A 17498-nucleotide genomic window follows, 5' to 3' on the forward strand; every position below is an offset into this window, starting at 1 on the left:
TAAACAACCACTTCCCTCATTTTCTAAATTATCTCATGTATTTGCCCTTGTATGGCGAGCCTGTACACACCATTACCCGTGTCAATACTCTGCACATCTCAGATCGTACGATGATGCAAAGACTCGTTTCAGCCCCGAGACGGTTCATTGTTCTCTTTACCAGATGAACCCGAGACTCTGGAGGTGTTTCTTGCTGTGTGTCGTCATGCATTGCATTGTGGGGTAAACAGAGCCTGCACACGAGATGCAGAATTTGTTGACAAGTGTAACGGTGTATAAAAGCATGCAATATGCCATGATAAGAGCATAGAGATAATGAAGTCATTAGTCACTGCTGAACCATGAGAGCATCTTCACACCAAACACACTCGAGGTGGTTTACTTGACTTCTGCAGTGTTCAGTTTGGTTTGTAAATAAATGCAGGGGGTTTATTACATTACAAAGGAAAATTAAATTATTGGTGCATCAGAAGATGAACCCCAGACTGTGCATGAACTGAAACACAATCAAAAGCATGTAAAGGGCCAGTGCAAGTCCATATTCACTAAATACACGATTGGGGCCACACAAGTTTGTTTTACTGTTTAGTGTATGTTAATATGAACTGAATTTTATTAGTACAAAATATTACATACATGTTGGGTTCATTATTATTACAAATGTCTGTTGTTCCAAAATAGACACAGAAACACTTTGAAATGACATGTTCCAGTGAGAGCAATAAAAGAGAAAAAACAAATATTTCATAGAATTTGTTGTCTTTACTGTATTGAACAGATCATTCATAGGCCAACAAGGAACTTATTTCCTGTAGATCAGGTCTTTCCAGAATGCTGGACTTACAGATGCACTAAAGATGAATCTTTCCTCACACAATGAGGATGCAGCATCTTCAAAATTAAATTCGATGTATTTCTTTTTTAATCAATATCCTATTTAAGTAAAAATTTATCGTAACACAGCTAGAGTGGTTATCTAGTGAGAGTCTTGGCGGGCAGAGAACAAGAGCATGCCAGACAGCTGCCGTAATGCCATTCCAGCACTCAGGCCTTCTCAGTGAATACAAGCGTCTGCGGTTTCCTTCCTCACTTAATCTCTTAGTGGGCAGATTTGGGCAGCGAGGAGGCGAGCGCCTACTAAAATAGCCGTCATTGTTCAGCAAACTGACTAATGAATGACAAAATGAAAGGAGGGGAGGGGGAGGGGACGGCCGTGAAGCGGGACGAGGAGGAGAGGAGGAGGTGAGGTCACCCATTGTTCGCTGCTTCGGACTTTTTCCTCGGCCTTCCCATGGGATGCTTATTTGCTGTGCAGGGCCCCTGTGCTGCTTTGTTAGCTTGCTGCTTTGAGGGCAGCGAAACTGGGATGCTGCCAAGTCCAGGCAGGCCAATCCCTCCTACACACACACACACACACACACACACTCTGAGGCTGTGGGTCTTCCTCAGTGCAAACCCCGGAGGAAAGAGAGATGGATGTTGCTGGAAGGCAGCAAGCAGCTGGTTTCTTGACCTTGTCTTAAGGACGCAACTGTTTTCTGAGCTAAAGGAGGGGTTCAAAGGTTTTTGAAGCCTGTTTTATTGATTACTAACAAAGCCCCTTCTTAAAGAGAACGTTCTAGATTGTAGAGGACGGCCGCATTGATCACATCTCTAACCAAGCTGATCTCTTTACCACTAACTAAACTCAATCAGACCTTTTCTGCAGGACGTTTAAAAATTTCCAACACTGCAGCTTTGACAGTGACAAAGTGGCACCAGTCTTCTCCTCGTATTAGCTAACACTGCTATTGTACAATGCAATCCACAAACATCTACAGTTGTCCTACAGTAATTGCACAACTACATGAAAGGTCTTGTGTGACTCCAGTGTAATGAGAGAGTAATGGCTTCATACCTCACTGACTTGCCAGCAGATTCCATTGCTAACAAATGCTACCAGGAGGACCAGTGCCAATTTGTGCGAGACAAAAACTCTGGCCTGAAAACGTTATGTACTGGAACGGGGGTTTGATTAGTGATCAATAGGGCCTCACGCTTATCCAACTTTTCTCCAGAAAATACAAAGTGCAATGGTTTCATTCACAGTTATAATGATGTATTTTATGCTGACCATAGGGAATCCTTAGCAATCTTTTTGCACCTACATTAATTCTGTCTCTATTGTGGGGGCTGTGATATTAAAAAAAACAAAACAAACAAAAAAAAACAGGTTCACTGTGCATGCAAAGAAGAAATGTTCAAACAAGGAGACACAGAGTATATGCTGCATCTACAGTTTATTCTGAACCAAAATGGTACCAAGGCAGAATTAAACTTGATGAAAAGGCATTGGGCAAAAAAGTAAAATCAGTTCCTACAAAACAAATATAAACATAACATGGTTTGCAAATCACACTGACTACATGTTATCTTTATTTAACATAAATAACACCCTTTAAAACTGTTATTTCTACACACACACGTACAACATGCACAGTGAGTCAACTGTCGTCCAGTGATATGGGCTAACTGAGCTACTAGAACAACTACCTGTCTTTTTTATGCACTGTGAAATAGCAGCTCCTACAGGGAATACTAGGTTTCATTGATTTCCAACAATCAGTACAATCAGATTAGCCAACGATCAATGAATGCTTTGACTTTCAAATGTCACCCTTTGTTCTGTCATCATGCTATTCCCCACATGCAGCAATTTCAAACTTTCCTCTGTAATGTGCACACCAAGATTGAACACTTAGAATAATTAGAACACAAGAAAAAGACCGGGTTAGTCAAATATGCCAGTGTAAGGGAACAGGGCAAGTGCTCAGTGTCTTTAGATAGAATTGGCATACTGGTGTGTAGCGGCACTGGGGTGCACACCAAGGCACAACTTTGGTTTTTAGAACAAATGCATTATTCATTTTCCTTTCACTAATACTGACGATGTCTGTTTTTTCTCTTTAATTCTAAACATTCATTTCTCACTATTCTGTATATCTATTCCTCTCCAGATGACCAGGATTCTCTCTCATTTTCAGAGTCCTCAGAATGGACTGAGTCCCCATCATTGATCTTTTGATGTAAAAACTGCTTCACCTCTGAAGGCCTCTGTTCCTCCTCTTCCTTACCGACTAAGGAGTCAGTAGCCATCCTGGAGTTACCATTTGCTGCATTTGAGTTTTCCAGATTCCCCCAGACGAGGCTGTCACCAAAGCCTAGATTCTGATTGGATTTCTCAGCTGCCTCATTGTAGGAATCGTCTGGTAGGTAAGTGGCACCTGTGTCCAAGGAGGAGGCCCAGAGGTCACTGCTTACACCAGATGTGAAGAAGCCATGGAGGCCCTTGTCTTTGCCATTGGTGTTCAAAGGTTCTGTTGAATCCTTCACCAGAAATATGTCTTCCTCGGCCGGGATGCTGTCAGGGGAAATCTCAGGAGACTCCTCCCTCTTTGTTACAGCACCTTGATGAGTGCTGCCTTCATCATGAAAACTTTGAGTTGACTGAGGTGTGTTATCCCATGTTTGGCCATCTTCATTCTGACCTCTGCTTTCCAGGTCTTCATTTGGGTTGTCTAGAACTTCCCATTCAGTTGTTTCTGGCATTTCAGGAAATGCCTGACACTCTGTCACTTCCTCCACGGTATGTTGTAGTGCAGCACTGGATTCTTCCACAGCCTCTTTAACCTTGTCTCGCTCAGCCACATCCAACAAGTTTTCCATATCTGCTGCTAAATGCACTGCGGAGCACAGACTAGCATTTGGTGACTCGTCCTCGGAGATGTTGGATTCTTCTATGTCTGAATTATTCATGGTGATCTGACTCTCAGGCCTGCTGTTCAGGTCACTACAGACTGAATGATCATCTGTCATGTCAACATGAGTCACCATTGACAGATTGTGTTCATCTTCTCCCTCCTTCTTCTCTGCAGCATCTACAGTTTCTTGTTCTTTTTGCTGGACCTCTTCTTCAGCTAAATCCTCTGCATGAGGCATGGCTACTGAAGTATCACTGACATATGGGTGCTCATGTGGCTGATCAGAATCTGTATAGGAAGATGTAAGTTTGTGGTGCACTGCCACCTCAGGCTCTGCACAGGACAATGTGCCCTCTCTTATTCTTGTTGTGCCTGCTTCTTCTTGCTCTGGCAGTTCCTCAGCAGACATGGCCTGCTGATTTAGCACCGCCTCTCTCTCATCAGCCTGTTGCTGTGCAAAGTGTGCACTGTAGGTAAATGTGGATAAGCTTTCTAATTCTAGTTCCACAAGCCTGTCCACCCTCTCCAACTCATCATTGTCATCTACATCCAAGAGTACCGTGGGTTCCACTGGTTTTGTAAGTTCTGTTTCTTCCTCAGAATTCCCTTCGGTGACCTTCTCAATCATTTCAACTTCACTTTTCTCGTCATTCTCCAACGTAGCATGCTCACTCCTAGCCACATCATGGCCAACATCCCTGTCCTCAATATGAGTATATCCTAGATCATATTCCTCATCCAATGCTTCCCCTTCAGCCTCTTCACACAGATCCTCCATGGTTCCAGATCTCTTTGACTTGTTTTCACTCCAGGTTCCAGTTCCTGTACCTCCAACCTTCTTGTCGTCTTCACCATCGCTGGACTCACTCTCATCCATGTGTGATGCCTGAGTGTTGGCGTCAGTTTCATCACTCTTGTATCGAATCAGAGGTCGAGTGTCAGCAAGTGTATTATCTTGTGCATAGCTATCACTTTCCAGCTCGGTCCTCCATGACACTGAGACATTTTGAGAATCTTCCTCCTCTTCATCGTTGTCTTCACCTTCACCAGGAAGCTGTGCATGCTCTTGATCTGAAACAGCATGCTCTCTGTTGTCATCTAATTTTGTGTCCATCAGTAAAAAGGCCATGTTGTTATCATGCTGAACAATGGAGGCGCTTTCTTCCTTCATTTCTTTCACTTCACGCTCTGGTTCTCTTGCTGATATGTCCTCCTCTGGTTCAGCATGTTGGGTTTCAGTTTGATCATTTTTTCTGCCATTGTCTTCCTTCATATCAGCCTTTCTTTCCATCACACTGTCCCACGTATCCATATCTTCCCCATCAGGGTACAACTTATCCTCAAACTCTCTCTCAATTGCTCTCACCATGGAACCCCCTGTTTGTTGGCTTACCAGCCCTGCATCATCATTTGGGATATTTTCCTCTTGGCGTACCTCTGACTCTTGGTTAAACATACTTTCGTCAGGCTCATGTTCAGAAACTGGACTGCCTGTGGTGGACCCAGGCGTTGGTTCAAGCACTGCCTCGGTTTCAGAATCTGAACTCTCTTCTTGCACATGCTCGGCTTCTTTGCCCATAGTTATAAATTCCTTCTCCACCCATGCCTCGACTGGAGTACGTGGCTCAGGCATGTCTTCTTTTTCAGCAGGCACTTCAGAAGGCACATTTTCATCTGATTCATCTGAGACACCAAGGGACTCCTCTGCCATTAGGACATGGTATGGTGTCAGGTTCCCTGTGGTATGCTGATTCCGCCTAACTTCATTGTTGAAAGGTGGTTTGCTGCTGAGTACAGACTCAACCTGATAACTGAGAGCTGACTCCACAACTAGCGGTTCCTCAGGAGGTCTAGCATCTAGAATGCCCCAATCCTCCTTACCTTCCTTATCCACTGCAGTTGTTTCCTTATGGCTCGATGCAACCAGAGGTTCAGCAGGAGACTCTAGCTCATTGGGAGGAGAGAGAGGCTCGGCATACGTGACTTCCTCATGAACCTCCTGTGGTCTGAAATGTTCAACTGCTCCGTTCTGCAGCACTTTTGGGTAAGGTGTTGACTCAGTTGCTGACTTTGTAGTTTTTGCTGTGTCCTCATCAGTTTGATTCTGAACAGTTTTCCAAGGATTCAGTGGAGTTTCACTGAGGGTTGCAGGTTGTCTTGTCCAGATTGATGGTGTAGTTATTACTGCTGGTTTGGATCTGCCTTTCACACTGAGGACGGATGACAGGGGAGCAGTCTTGCGGCTAATAGACAGCTGGGTCTGGTAATTCTCCTTAACCCCTCGAGGACTTGAAAATGCATCTGTGGGTGACATGGAGAGAGTTCATGAATATGCAATAAGCCCAGCTACTGTACAGATAAAAAAAAAAAAAAAAAACTCCACTGATCTCTCATAAATACTCCTAAATTGTATTAAGTTCATATTGCCTTCACAGAGCCCTGAGTACTGTTCAAAGCACCTCCAGTTACTTTAGCATGACAAAGATACTGCACACTGCCTCCCAAAGGAATTATTAACATACATGGAGTATTAGAATACCTCAATGGAGGTTAGACACTAATGGGGAGATATTGATCAACATTTCCTCTCCCAGTGGTCTAAATTACCGGAAAGCACAGCCATATGGCTCAATATCCTTTGGGGACCATCTTAGGTAGCTTGAATTACCATACGCAAAGTGCCTAGCTCAGCCCCCTTAGCCAAGAACTCCCCTCCCCACTTAGACTGATGTGATTATTACAAACTGTACAAAGACAAGACCCCACATTGAGGGGCTTGAAGTTATTTGTGAAATTACACAGTTAGAAATGGGAATTAATAATATAGCAGGAAGAATGATAATAAGTCAGAGCATGTATGTGACTTAAAGCAAACCTGAACACAAGCAGTGAATTCACCGTGATATGATGTTGATTCATGTTGTTTAGCCTAATTACCTGTGATGTAGATTTTTCTTGGCTGATTCACTGAGGATATGTCTCCCCTGAAGCTTTCGTTGTCCAGTAAAGCCCTACAAAGAAAGATGACAAGAGACGCAGTTTTTTTAGTATTATTATTATTATTTGAAGTTGCACAGTTGTGGCACAGCACGATGGATATTGTGAAGTTTAGGATTTTGAAGAGCTGTGAATGGGGGAATGCCGACATGATGCTGCACACAGAGCAGTGGGCGGGGAGAGGAGCGAGGAGCCACTTTTGTTGCTCTTGAACAGCAGGAGCAGACTGACCTCTTGTTATGGTAATGGAGGAATGGCATTGCCATTGAGGAGCCATCTGCAGGGCACAAACCTATGCCATCAATTCCTCTCTCACACACGCACACACACGCACACGCATGCATGCACACACAGTGACAACAGATATTATGAATAGCCCAGGCAGCACTAATGCCACTGTTTTCTTTCACAGATGTGGACATCACCATCTACTCTAATGCACACACACACACACACACACATATATAAAATTAGCTGCACATTTAGCACTTTTTTATATCTGCATTTGCTTGTAGGATCCTGTTTAGTTAAAATAAAATACAATATATCCATCAAGGCATAAAAGCAACATGATGTGTAGTGAATGACATTGAAATTTGTCCTTTAGGTTTTCCCTTTCCCCACCCGCCCCCTGCCCCTGTTACTCTAGACTCCCATAGCTCATAAATCGGTGGCTTCTCGCTGAAGAGTGAGGGTCAATATTTTGAGGAGGGGGCAGAGGGAGAAAGAAGACGCCACCATTGAGCTTCATAATGGATCAGTTACTCTGCCCAAGACAGAGGGGGCTGTATTTTCAATGCGATGACCTTTAGTCCAGACGGCTGTGCCCTGTTGAACGGAGACCGCGGGCCGCTCTGCTTTGTCAGCCTGCCTCACGGGGCAAAGTTGGACGTCTGGGCTGCTAGTGAGAAGCCGTGTTTGAATGGGTTAAACTAATCGTATAAATCAGTGTTGACATGGCTGTAATGATAGCTCAGTTGGTGTTTCACCCAGCTTTTCATTTGCTTTTAGAGAATATTCTCGTGCACTGCATTCACATAAAAGTATCCAAAATATCTAAGTGTCTTGAAGGGCCCAAAAAGTCAATTTTTTTATCTTTTCTGATCAGTGCGGACAACAAAAAACTGTGGATGTTTTTTTTATTTGTTTGTTTGTTTGTTTTTTCAATTCAAAGCTGGATACATGTGGAAAACTGGATCCTGAGGGATGAAACCTGCATGTGACTTGTATTTGAACACAGCCGCCATGACGGTATGTTGTTCTTACATTACTCACCTGAGACAACTGTCATGTGTTTGATGCCTCAACAGCAGAAACACTGTAAAGTAGCTGACCAGATGGGTGCTGACAGGAGAGGGACCTCTAAATTCAGTCAAAACTTGAAGCCATATAATGTAACTCCACTGTGTTTGAAATAACTGAGAGCAGTGAGGATGTAGAAACAGATGTGATGTGAGTCCAGATTTGACCTTGAAACCAAGCAGTGTGAGTATAGCCATAAAGTAAACTGACCTTATAATTTTGGTTCATTTTCTCAAGAACGACAACAATGAAAAGGATGTTTGATGACTAGATTAGGAAAATACTAAACTAAAAAAAGCATCCAAGTAAATTTTTATCCCTTAGCTGTCTAACATAAAAACAGGCTACTTCCTTAGATTGTGCTGGAAAAGTCTCAGGACTTTTACTTCACTCTTTGAAACTACAACTTCTCCTTTTCGACAGCAACCTGACATTAAAGGTTTAAACTGACACTGCTGAGAAGATAAAACTTCTCTCTGTATTGTTCTTAGATTTATTTTATATTGATAAATGTTGGTTCTGTAAACTTCTATATATCTAACAATGGACAAATAGGCCTGCGTCAATGCTAATTCTTTCTCATTACTTAATCACAAGATAATTTGAGCAATATTGTACTATGCAGTATACAGTATATATCTGAATTAATCAAGCTTCATCATTTGTCTCCCTTGGCAGAGAAAAAACCCTGACACCTACTCTAAAATAATATTTTTTATGGGCTGATATTTCAATATTCGCCTACAACATGGCTCTTTTCTGTGGATAACATTGTCCAAAAAAGAATAGATTTTTTTTTTTGGCATTTCAGATATTTGGCTATATTAATTGGTGACCTATGATTTTCTCATCCATATGAACAACTGTCACTGTAAATGTTGGCAGGGCATAGATGGTGACCGGCCTCATATCTCGCTTGCTTTTGTCTGTGTTTTTTTTTTTTTTTTTTTTTTTTTTTTTTTTTTCATTTTTTTAAATTAAAGGTACTCTGTAAATCAGTTTGGTTTGTTATAAAACAATACTGTACCTGTATGTGGCAACCTCCAGGCCCAGAGACATCTTCAGCTGCACCAGGCTCCGGTTGTCCAGGACGAGCCGGTCAATCTGCTGGCCCAGCTCGTCCCTCTGCACCTCCAGGCCCTGCAAGAGCTCCTGCCAAACAGGAAACAGGAAGAGGAAAAGGTTTAAGAGCAACAGTTAATGAAACAAACAGTGTGAGCCTGTTTGCATTTGGCACCGGAGGTTGGATAAATATAACCGTTGCCATGGATAGGAAAACAATACACATGGCTGAGTGCTGGGTCTTTTGAAGAGAATTAGGTTCTGATTTTACCTCAAGAAGGATACACTGTTTTCTAATTTCTGCCCCGCTTTCCCATGCAACTTCATTCTTTAGAGCTGCCTGGTACCGCCACAATCCTCCAGTGGGTGAATATTAGACTTGCAAATTACTCAGCAGTTGCTGGAAACTTGTTGCAAGTCATGCAGGACCACACCAGAGCGACCAGCATTGTCCCTCAAAGCGCTTTATGTGGCTGGTTGACCTTCCAGACCTCACGCTGACCCAGAGCTAATTCCATCAGCCCCCAGCCTATAAATATGTAGTCCTCCAATCCTTTTAAGACTCAAATGTTTTCATTGCATCAGAATATGAAATGAGTGAGGGAGGAAATTTAGATGTGCTGTTAAGGGCCTTGCATAGCTAAAATGGGAGAAAAAGATCCTCGACTGATATAAGAACAGAGTCTAGGTGTGTTGAATTGGACACACTGACCTGAGTCTGCATTGCATCTGATTATCAAGTGTCAACATTACCTCATGCTTTGTCAATGTGTTATTTCTGACTGTCTATTTGTGTCACATGAAGCTGTGACTAAGCTGTCAAACATTGTGACCGATTGCTCATTTCACAAGCAATAGTTGATGACCTTGTTGGGTGAATTTTAAAATGCGACAGCACACAAACCAGTAAGCAGAGTCAACAAGTTGAAGCATGTGAGCAGCGAGGAGCAATGGAGTCAGATGCTTTGGATGTTTTAAGGAAGATGTGCAAAATAATTCAGACTAATGAAAGCATGGTGAGGAAAAAGAGCTGTTCTTCAGCTATACATGTTCTGCTTACTGCTCCACATGATGCTGAAACATGGAGCCAATCCAATCATGAAACCATGGTTTCTAGTAGTTAAAGTAACACCAAACAAAAAAGTATGTATGATCTATCCTATCATGGAGTCTCAGTCACGCTCTTACCTGCAGCTGCTGGATCTCCAGGTTGTGTCTGTCTCTCTGCTGGGCCGCGGTCTTCTCCAGATGCACTCTGACTTTCTGGGCCGAACTGATCTCTTTCTGCAGGGATTGGAGCTTCAGCTGGCTCTCGCTCTTCTCCTGGGCCAGCTGGTTCAAGTGGCTGCTGGTCTGGTTCAGCGACTCCTCCAGCCGTACCACCTGGCCCTGGTAGGCCTCTGTTGCCTCCTGCCAAGCCCTGCTGGCCCTCTGGGTGTACTCCTGCCCCAGCTGGACGAGGTTCGGCATCTGGTTGCTCATCCGGGCTGATGTGGGCGGCACTGTGGGTCTGGAGTGGGCCAGCGTGGCCTCCATGTGGGCCACATTCTGCTGATGGGTCTCAGTCTGGAGCTGGATCTCCTTCTCCAGCTGGTTGACCTTCTCCCTCAGCCAGATCTGTGCCCTTCGCTCCTCCTCCATCTCCTTCCTGCTCTCGTTCAGCTTGGTCTTCGCCTCCATCGTGGCCTCCACCTCCCTCTGCCTCTGCAGGCCCAGAGCTTGGAGCTCCTCAGCCAGGATCCCAACCTCCATCTCCGTCTGGTCCCTCTCCCTCCAGACTGTGTCCACCTCCATCCTGACCTGCCGCAGCTCTTTCTCCAAGGCCTTCCTGAGCGATGGGGTTCCCTGGTTGCTGTGTCTCAGAGCCTGGATCTCCCTGTGGAGCTGCACGTTCTCCTCCTCCAGGAGTTTGACCCGGCCCAGGTAGCTCTCAAGGCGTTGGTTCAGGTTCAGCATCTGGTGCCTCTCTTCGCCCATGTGGATGTGGTGGAAAGGTTTACGCAGGCTGTGGAGCTCCATGTCAGGAAAAAGACAGGAAGATTTGGCAAAGTGGCACCTCACTCAGAAGAGGGCTGATTAGGATTTAGGAGCCAACTGTAACTCTCTCTCCACGGCTGACTCACTGTGTGTGTATGTATGTGTGTGTGTGGGAGTGAGTGCATGTGTGTGTATGTGAGGGTGTGTGTGTATGTGTGTGTGTGTGTGGGTGGGTGTGGGTGTGGAGCTCCTGTGAGGCTCTGTGCCTCTGCCAGCAAGAGACTCCCCTTTCATAGTGGAGTTAATGAAGGGGCTGGGCAGACGGACGAGAGGGGAGGAGGGAAGAGGGAGGAGACTGAAGGACGGAGGCCTGATAGAAAGAGAGAGAGAGAGAGATGGAGAGAGAGAAGGAGGAGTGGAGATAGAGGGGTGGAAAAGATGGAAGGAGGACGAAGGCAGTGAGGTGAGTTTCAGAGGTTAACACTTGCACTGCTGGCAAGTCTTTGGCTTTAAAATACTCTCACGTTCAGGTTCCTATTACAGAACCACGTTAAGTTCTTCAGTGATCCTCGTCGTTTTCATGTAAATTCATCTTCATTTTCTGGCGTCTTTGATTTTCGTCAGTCTGATTGAGTGAAAACTGATCTTTGAGAAGTGAACGCTCTTTAAAACCAGTTCCAGAAACAAATCAACTCTATGCACATAACAACACACCAGGAGAGTGAAAAGAACACACACTGAAGAGAAAGTCATTTTTTAAAGAAAAAAAGAAAAGAAAAGAAACTTTACTACAATATCTTACCTTACCATATAATAATAAACAAAATCTCAGTCAGGATTCCCAAACCCTCCTCCCATATTCTATAGTTGTACTGTTGAAAGTATTGGTGGTTCGATTACATCAAGGCAGTGTTGGATTTTGACCTCAGTGCCTCCCTCTGGTGGCCGTCTCTCCACACTGCAGCAGATAGTGACAGATCACAGCAGGACATCAGCTCAGCTCTCTGAAGCTTTGATGAAAACGCAGACATATCCAACACTGCACAATTTCAGTTAATTGCACTTTTTATGTATAATAGATCAATAACTGTTGATTTTGGAAGACAGACAATATCAGTGGTCTTTTTTTTTTTTGGCAGCACACTGATACATTTTATTTCTGTGTTTAATTATTCATTATTTAACATCACTTCTTGATGTAAAGGAAGTGTCCCAAAGTTTCCCCACTGCTGAGTGGAGGGGTCAAACTCTCCAAAGATTTTCTTAGTCTGTCTTTTAGTGTCTCAGTGTTTTTGGATGAAAATGGTCTAATGTAAAGGTCATGAATAAGGGCATAAAAGGTACAGCTGCAGGTATTTAACCACTGACAGCTGCTCAAAATCCCTGCTGCTGCATCACTGACTCGGTGCAGCCACCAGTGCAACGTGACTGACAGTTTCAGCCTCTAGAGGGCAGTGCAGCAAACATTTCCTCTCCTTATGTGATTGAAAACACACAATAAAAAGTTGGTTTGGCTTGCCAACAGCATGAGGAGCACTCACAGGAGCAGGGATGAAGCTGACCCACCTGTGTTCTCCATGAGCCTCTTAAAGTTTCCATGAAATGACCTCACATGACCTCCACTTCCTGTAAAGCAGAGCATCTCATATAGTGACAACACCCTGTACTAGTGGCTGGAAAGTGTGAGTGATCCTTCCCTGCACCATGTCTGCCCAAACTTCCTGTTTCAACAGGAAGTACATCAAATCAAGACAGTAAGAGTCCACTCACGAGCTCTTTAAAGGTCCAGGTGATCTCTCACCTTCATTGGACAAATTGTGAAACTGAGTCCTGGTGTCCCCGCTCTGCACATGTCTCTTATTTATAATTTGTCTTGTATTTTGCAGCTGCACTTCCCTTCTGGTAAATTCCAACTGCTTTACTTTTGAACAGTGTGAAATGTGTTAGATGTATAAAAGGCCTGGGACTGAAATAGGCCCTCCTGTCACATCTCCATCCTCCCTTCAGCATCTTCTGTCTCAGACATTACTTGAGGGTGGATTGGCCACCCAACTCTAATTTATTTTATTTAGTTTACTTATTAATTTCAGCATTTGGTCTCATTGCCTCACAAAAAAGTCCTTTTTCAGTGGATACCTGGCTAAGAGAGCAGCACACACACACACACACACACACACACACACACACACACCCTTCATACTGGTGCATTTGTCCACTTTAAAAGTGTGAATATGCTGATGAGTGGACAAGTGTTGAACCATCTTTGCACCATCAGTAGACAAAACCACAGTCACAGTGGTTTGTTTTTCCTGTATTTTAACAGACAAAGCAGCGTGTCTTTGCACAGTTATCTGCTCACAAGGCTCATAATACCACCTCTCAGCAGCATCAGAGAAAGGACTTTTTATTTTGCTAATGCAGCAGTGAAGTCAGGAAGCCACATGGCAGGAACTTGTTTTTTTTTTTTTTTTTTTTACAACGTGTGACTTCTCCAAGTAGAAGCCACACAGCTTCTGGACAGACAGAGAAGCTGTCGAGTCTGAGCGATGGAGGGAGAGCTTAATTACGCTTCCATTGTTTTCAAAGCTAACAAGCCCTCCACATCCAAAGGTAAGAGTCATTTTTGACATTTGGCAGATCACAAAGACTGAGTCCACTCTTCATACGGATCGAATGTCTTCTTTTATGCAGTTGCAATATATTATTGTCTTATTGTCTATCTGTCAGCTAAACGTGAGGAGGAAACCGTGTACAATGACGTGAAGGTTCAGGGCAACACAGCAGATCTAAATACAGACACACAAGGTGAGTTCATATAAAGGAATTCATTCAATAATTAGAATTCTTTCCTTTTTTCCAAATGGAATAATCATATTACTACTACTATTACTGCAAGTACAACTACTGTTGCTACTTCCCCAACTACTGCTGCTGCTATTATTACTATTTCTGGTAGTTATGCTACTGCAGCTACCACTACTACTGCTGCTCTTACTACAGTTGTACTAATACTCTTACTACTGTTACAAGTACTACTACTGTTATTGTTCATATTTTTCAAGATCCAAAGAATTTTTCTGTCACAATCAACAAGGTCAACCCAAATGCTGGATCCAGACTTAACCAGCTGAAGTGGTAAAAAAGGACTTTTTCAGTGAATCTATGGCACGGGAAAAAACACTTGGTTAGATTCCAAACATGAGAGCAAATGTAATCTTGAACACAAAGTTCAGGACAAGAAAAAACAGGGAGAAAAACTAGTGACACGACCACGTCCAGGACATTTTCAGGCTCGTATTGAGCAGCTGGCCATCAGAGTCAGAGACAGGCTCTTTTCATTGTCTGTTCAGCTGATGATGCTGAGTGCCCAGTTCTACTTCTGTTTATTGCAAACAAACCACAAACATGAAACGCTTCACTTCCTGAGTAGCAGAGGGGGCGATCACACCCTGAGCTTTGAGAACAGGCAATGGAAAAGCTTCATGATCAGTGTCAGTGTTAGGAAGGTCACTTTTGAAATGTAACAGGTTACAGATTACTAGTTACCCTGGTAAGAATTTAACACGTAATGTAACTATTTTAATTACTTCATCAAAGTAATGCAACTTATTACATTAAATACCACTGATTCTTGAGAATTTGGATAAATCATGTCCCACTAAGAAAAATGCTATTTCTGTTGGAAATTTACAACATTTTAATGAATAAAAAGAATCAAGGCCATAATCAGGGGGTCCTTTGCACATTTGTAAGGTTCTTTTATAGGTTTATTTTTAATTTGTATTAATCTAATGATTATATGTTGGCCCATGGCCTACAAAACCAGTTGTCCTCGGATAGGAGATAATCATTTCAACTTGATTAAAACAACAAAAAGTAATAATTTCATTGAATAATATCTTTACCACATGAAAGAGTACATCATAATATGTATTAAAAACTACAAACGATGGGTTTTGAACAATATTTACTATTATTTTGTGGCTGCTCAAAATGTGTCCCAGATATTCGTCACCACCGTCAGATATTTATTTAAAAAATAATAATAAAAAAAACTACAAGGTCAATTACATTCCTGAGGAGCCTTTTTCAAACCTTCAGCTCTACTACATGCTTCAAGACCGCTCAGGCTCCTGGAAGTTTTCTATTTTCTCTTAAATCTCTTCATATTTTTGGACACTGCTACTGTCACAACCATAAATTGTCAACACCGTCACTTCTGTATAAAAAATATTAGATTAGATTATGGAATAAATGTATACTTTTTAAGAAGAGATCTGATGCAGGTAGCAACAGGACGAAAACAAGCTGGCTAATGTGAACAACTCATGCTGATCATGTGAAAGAGCAGGTTTTTGTCACCACCGTCAGACGTCACCACCGTCAGGTTTTCTGTCTGATGGTGATGACTGAAGTCTGAAAAATGCTTATAACAGTGCTCAGGATTCTTATTTTTTGTACCAAATAGATAAATAAAGTTGTTAAGCAAGAAGCCATTGACTTGAGTGGCATAAATTTTGGAAATGTATGTTTTAATGAGGCCACTGTCACCACCGTCAGATTAGTGTCACCACCGTCAGAGGCAGTTATATTGGTTTTAAATGAATATGCTTACAATATGTTTCTTTGGTGCTGTTGAGTTATTAAAGTAATAGTCTCTTTAATACAAAAATATGTTTTTCAAATTTAAAAAAAACATTACGGTGACGGTGTTGACAAAAACAAAGTAGCCTAATAACTGGAAAAACCTATTTTATGAAAAAAATGCAAAATGAGGAGATTGCACCGGTACATTGCTGAACAGCCAAGACCTTGGCCTATAATGATATACCTTCAGATTTTGTAATTTAACGCACTTTTTTTTTTCAAAATTAAAACCTGTTTTATCCAAATTCCCAAGAATCAGTCATACTTTTCTAACAAATGGTTTAAATTGGGCAATGAAGACGCAAAGTCCAGTGGCACTGAGAGCTCAGTGCACTGCAACTAAAGATTTAAAATCAGCCCACCCAGCCCCACATCATTCCCTTCTCTCTTCATAATAAACTGCCAAATAATCAGAAATGCCTTAAAAAATATCCTGAAGCTGTTTCTGTTCACTGATGTTTGCCACCAACAGGATTTTTAGGCAAGAAGCCAGTGAGAGGACGTCACGGTGTTCAGCTGGTAGCGTGCTGTTTGGGGATTCTTTGTGTTATCTTGGTCACGGCCATCGTAATGCTCTGTTTCTACCGTAAGAATACACACACATGATAAAAGAAACTGCCATTCTCTGATGTTTAAGCTAATTTATTTGGAGGTAGAGCCTAATGTATGATTTATAAAGTGATTTTTTTTTTCCTATCACCAGTAATGCCTATGTGCAAGTAGTCTAGTTTGTCCCAAAATATTTTATTCACAGCACTACTTATTGAGTTTAATGAGGTCTATTTTTCTGTGACTGTACAGTGCACACAATAGACCACAGAATCCATTTAGTTATTTGGATTTTCAAGACTTACAGATCAAAAACAGTCTACAGGAGAAATGAATGGGGTTTTCCCTCCACTCCTTCAAACCAATTTTTGATTTCTAGCTCTTTGTTTGTCCTTTATGAATATATATTCATAAGTGGAACATGATTAGTGTATTTTTGGTTTATATTTTAGATTTAGAAAACATTAAAGCTACTCAAAGCAGTGGTGGGTCTCTGAGTTAATTTTAACAGAGATTTAATGAGAAAAGCCAAACTTGCAGGAGGTTAAGTGAACCTGCAGTAAACTAAAGTAGATCAGGGGGTTTTATGTTTCATGAGCATTAACAGTGACTGACAAAGTAAACCAATGTTAGACTTTATCTCACTGATTTTGGTGTTGCAGTTCCTGCAAAAAGAAATGACAGTGATGCAAAAGTGCTGCAACAGTTGAAAGAAAACAACCTGACCAACATCATCAACAATCTTAGCTCAGAAATCACTGACTTAAAGAAGGAGAAGAGCGCCTTAGAGGGACAAGTGGAGAAGCTGAGGAGAGAGAGGACTGAGCTCAGTTTGACTCGGACACAGAGGATCCTTGATGCCTACTGCCCCAAAACAGGAGACAAGGAAGGTAATCTGAAAACCACTTCAGCATGGTCACAAAAATGATATTATGATTATAGTGATAATACTGAAATCACAAATTAATAATCATGTTTGTTGATTTGTCTCTCTTATTTCTCTCAGAGAGACGGTGTAATCCTTGTAAGGAGGGCTGGCTTCTCTCCCCGTCCAATTCCAGCTGTTATCTTCTTAGAACAACAAATTATTATCGTGAAAAGAAAACCTGGGAAGAAGCTGGAGAAGACTGCAGGCAGAGGAATGCAGATTTGGTTGTGATAGAAAACCGTCAGGAGCAGGTAAAGGGAACATGACAGGAACAGAGAAGAGCGTCGATGTCACAA

At 42.3% G+C, this 17498-nt stretch overlaps 1 protein-coding gene across 1 annotated transcript; it reads right to left on the reverse strand.

Moving 5' to 3' along the window:
- Positions 1-2262: 2262 nt before the first annotated feature.
- nes (nestin) lies at positions 2263-11274 on the reverse strand. Its single transcript, XM_030072941.1, has 4 exons — positions 10290-11274; positions 9067-9191; positions 6678-6751; positions 2263-6041 (listed from the first exon to the last, which is right to left on the reverse strand). The coding sequence occupies exons 1-4, from the start codon at positions 11118-11120 to the stop codon at positions 2983-2985; spliced, it is 4089 nt and encodes a 1362-aa protein (XP_029928801.1). The 5' UTR covers positions 11121-11274; the 3' UTR covers positions 2263-2982.
- Between the last annotated feature and the right edge of the window lie 6224 nt (positions 11275-17498).

This window comes from Myripristis murdjan, chromosome 16, assembly GCF_902150065.1.
Source record: "Myripristis murdjan chromosome 16, fMyrMur1.1, whole genome shotgun sequence".
Taxonomy (NCBI): domain Eukaryota; kingdom Metazoa; phylum Chordata; class Actinopteri; order Holocentriformes; family Holocentridae; genus Myripristis; species Myripristis murdjan.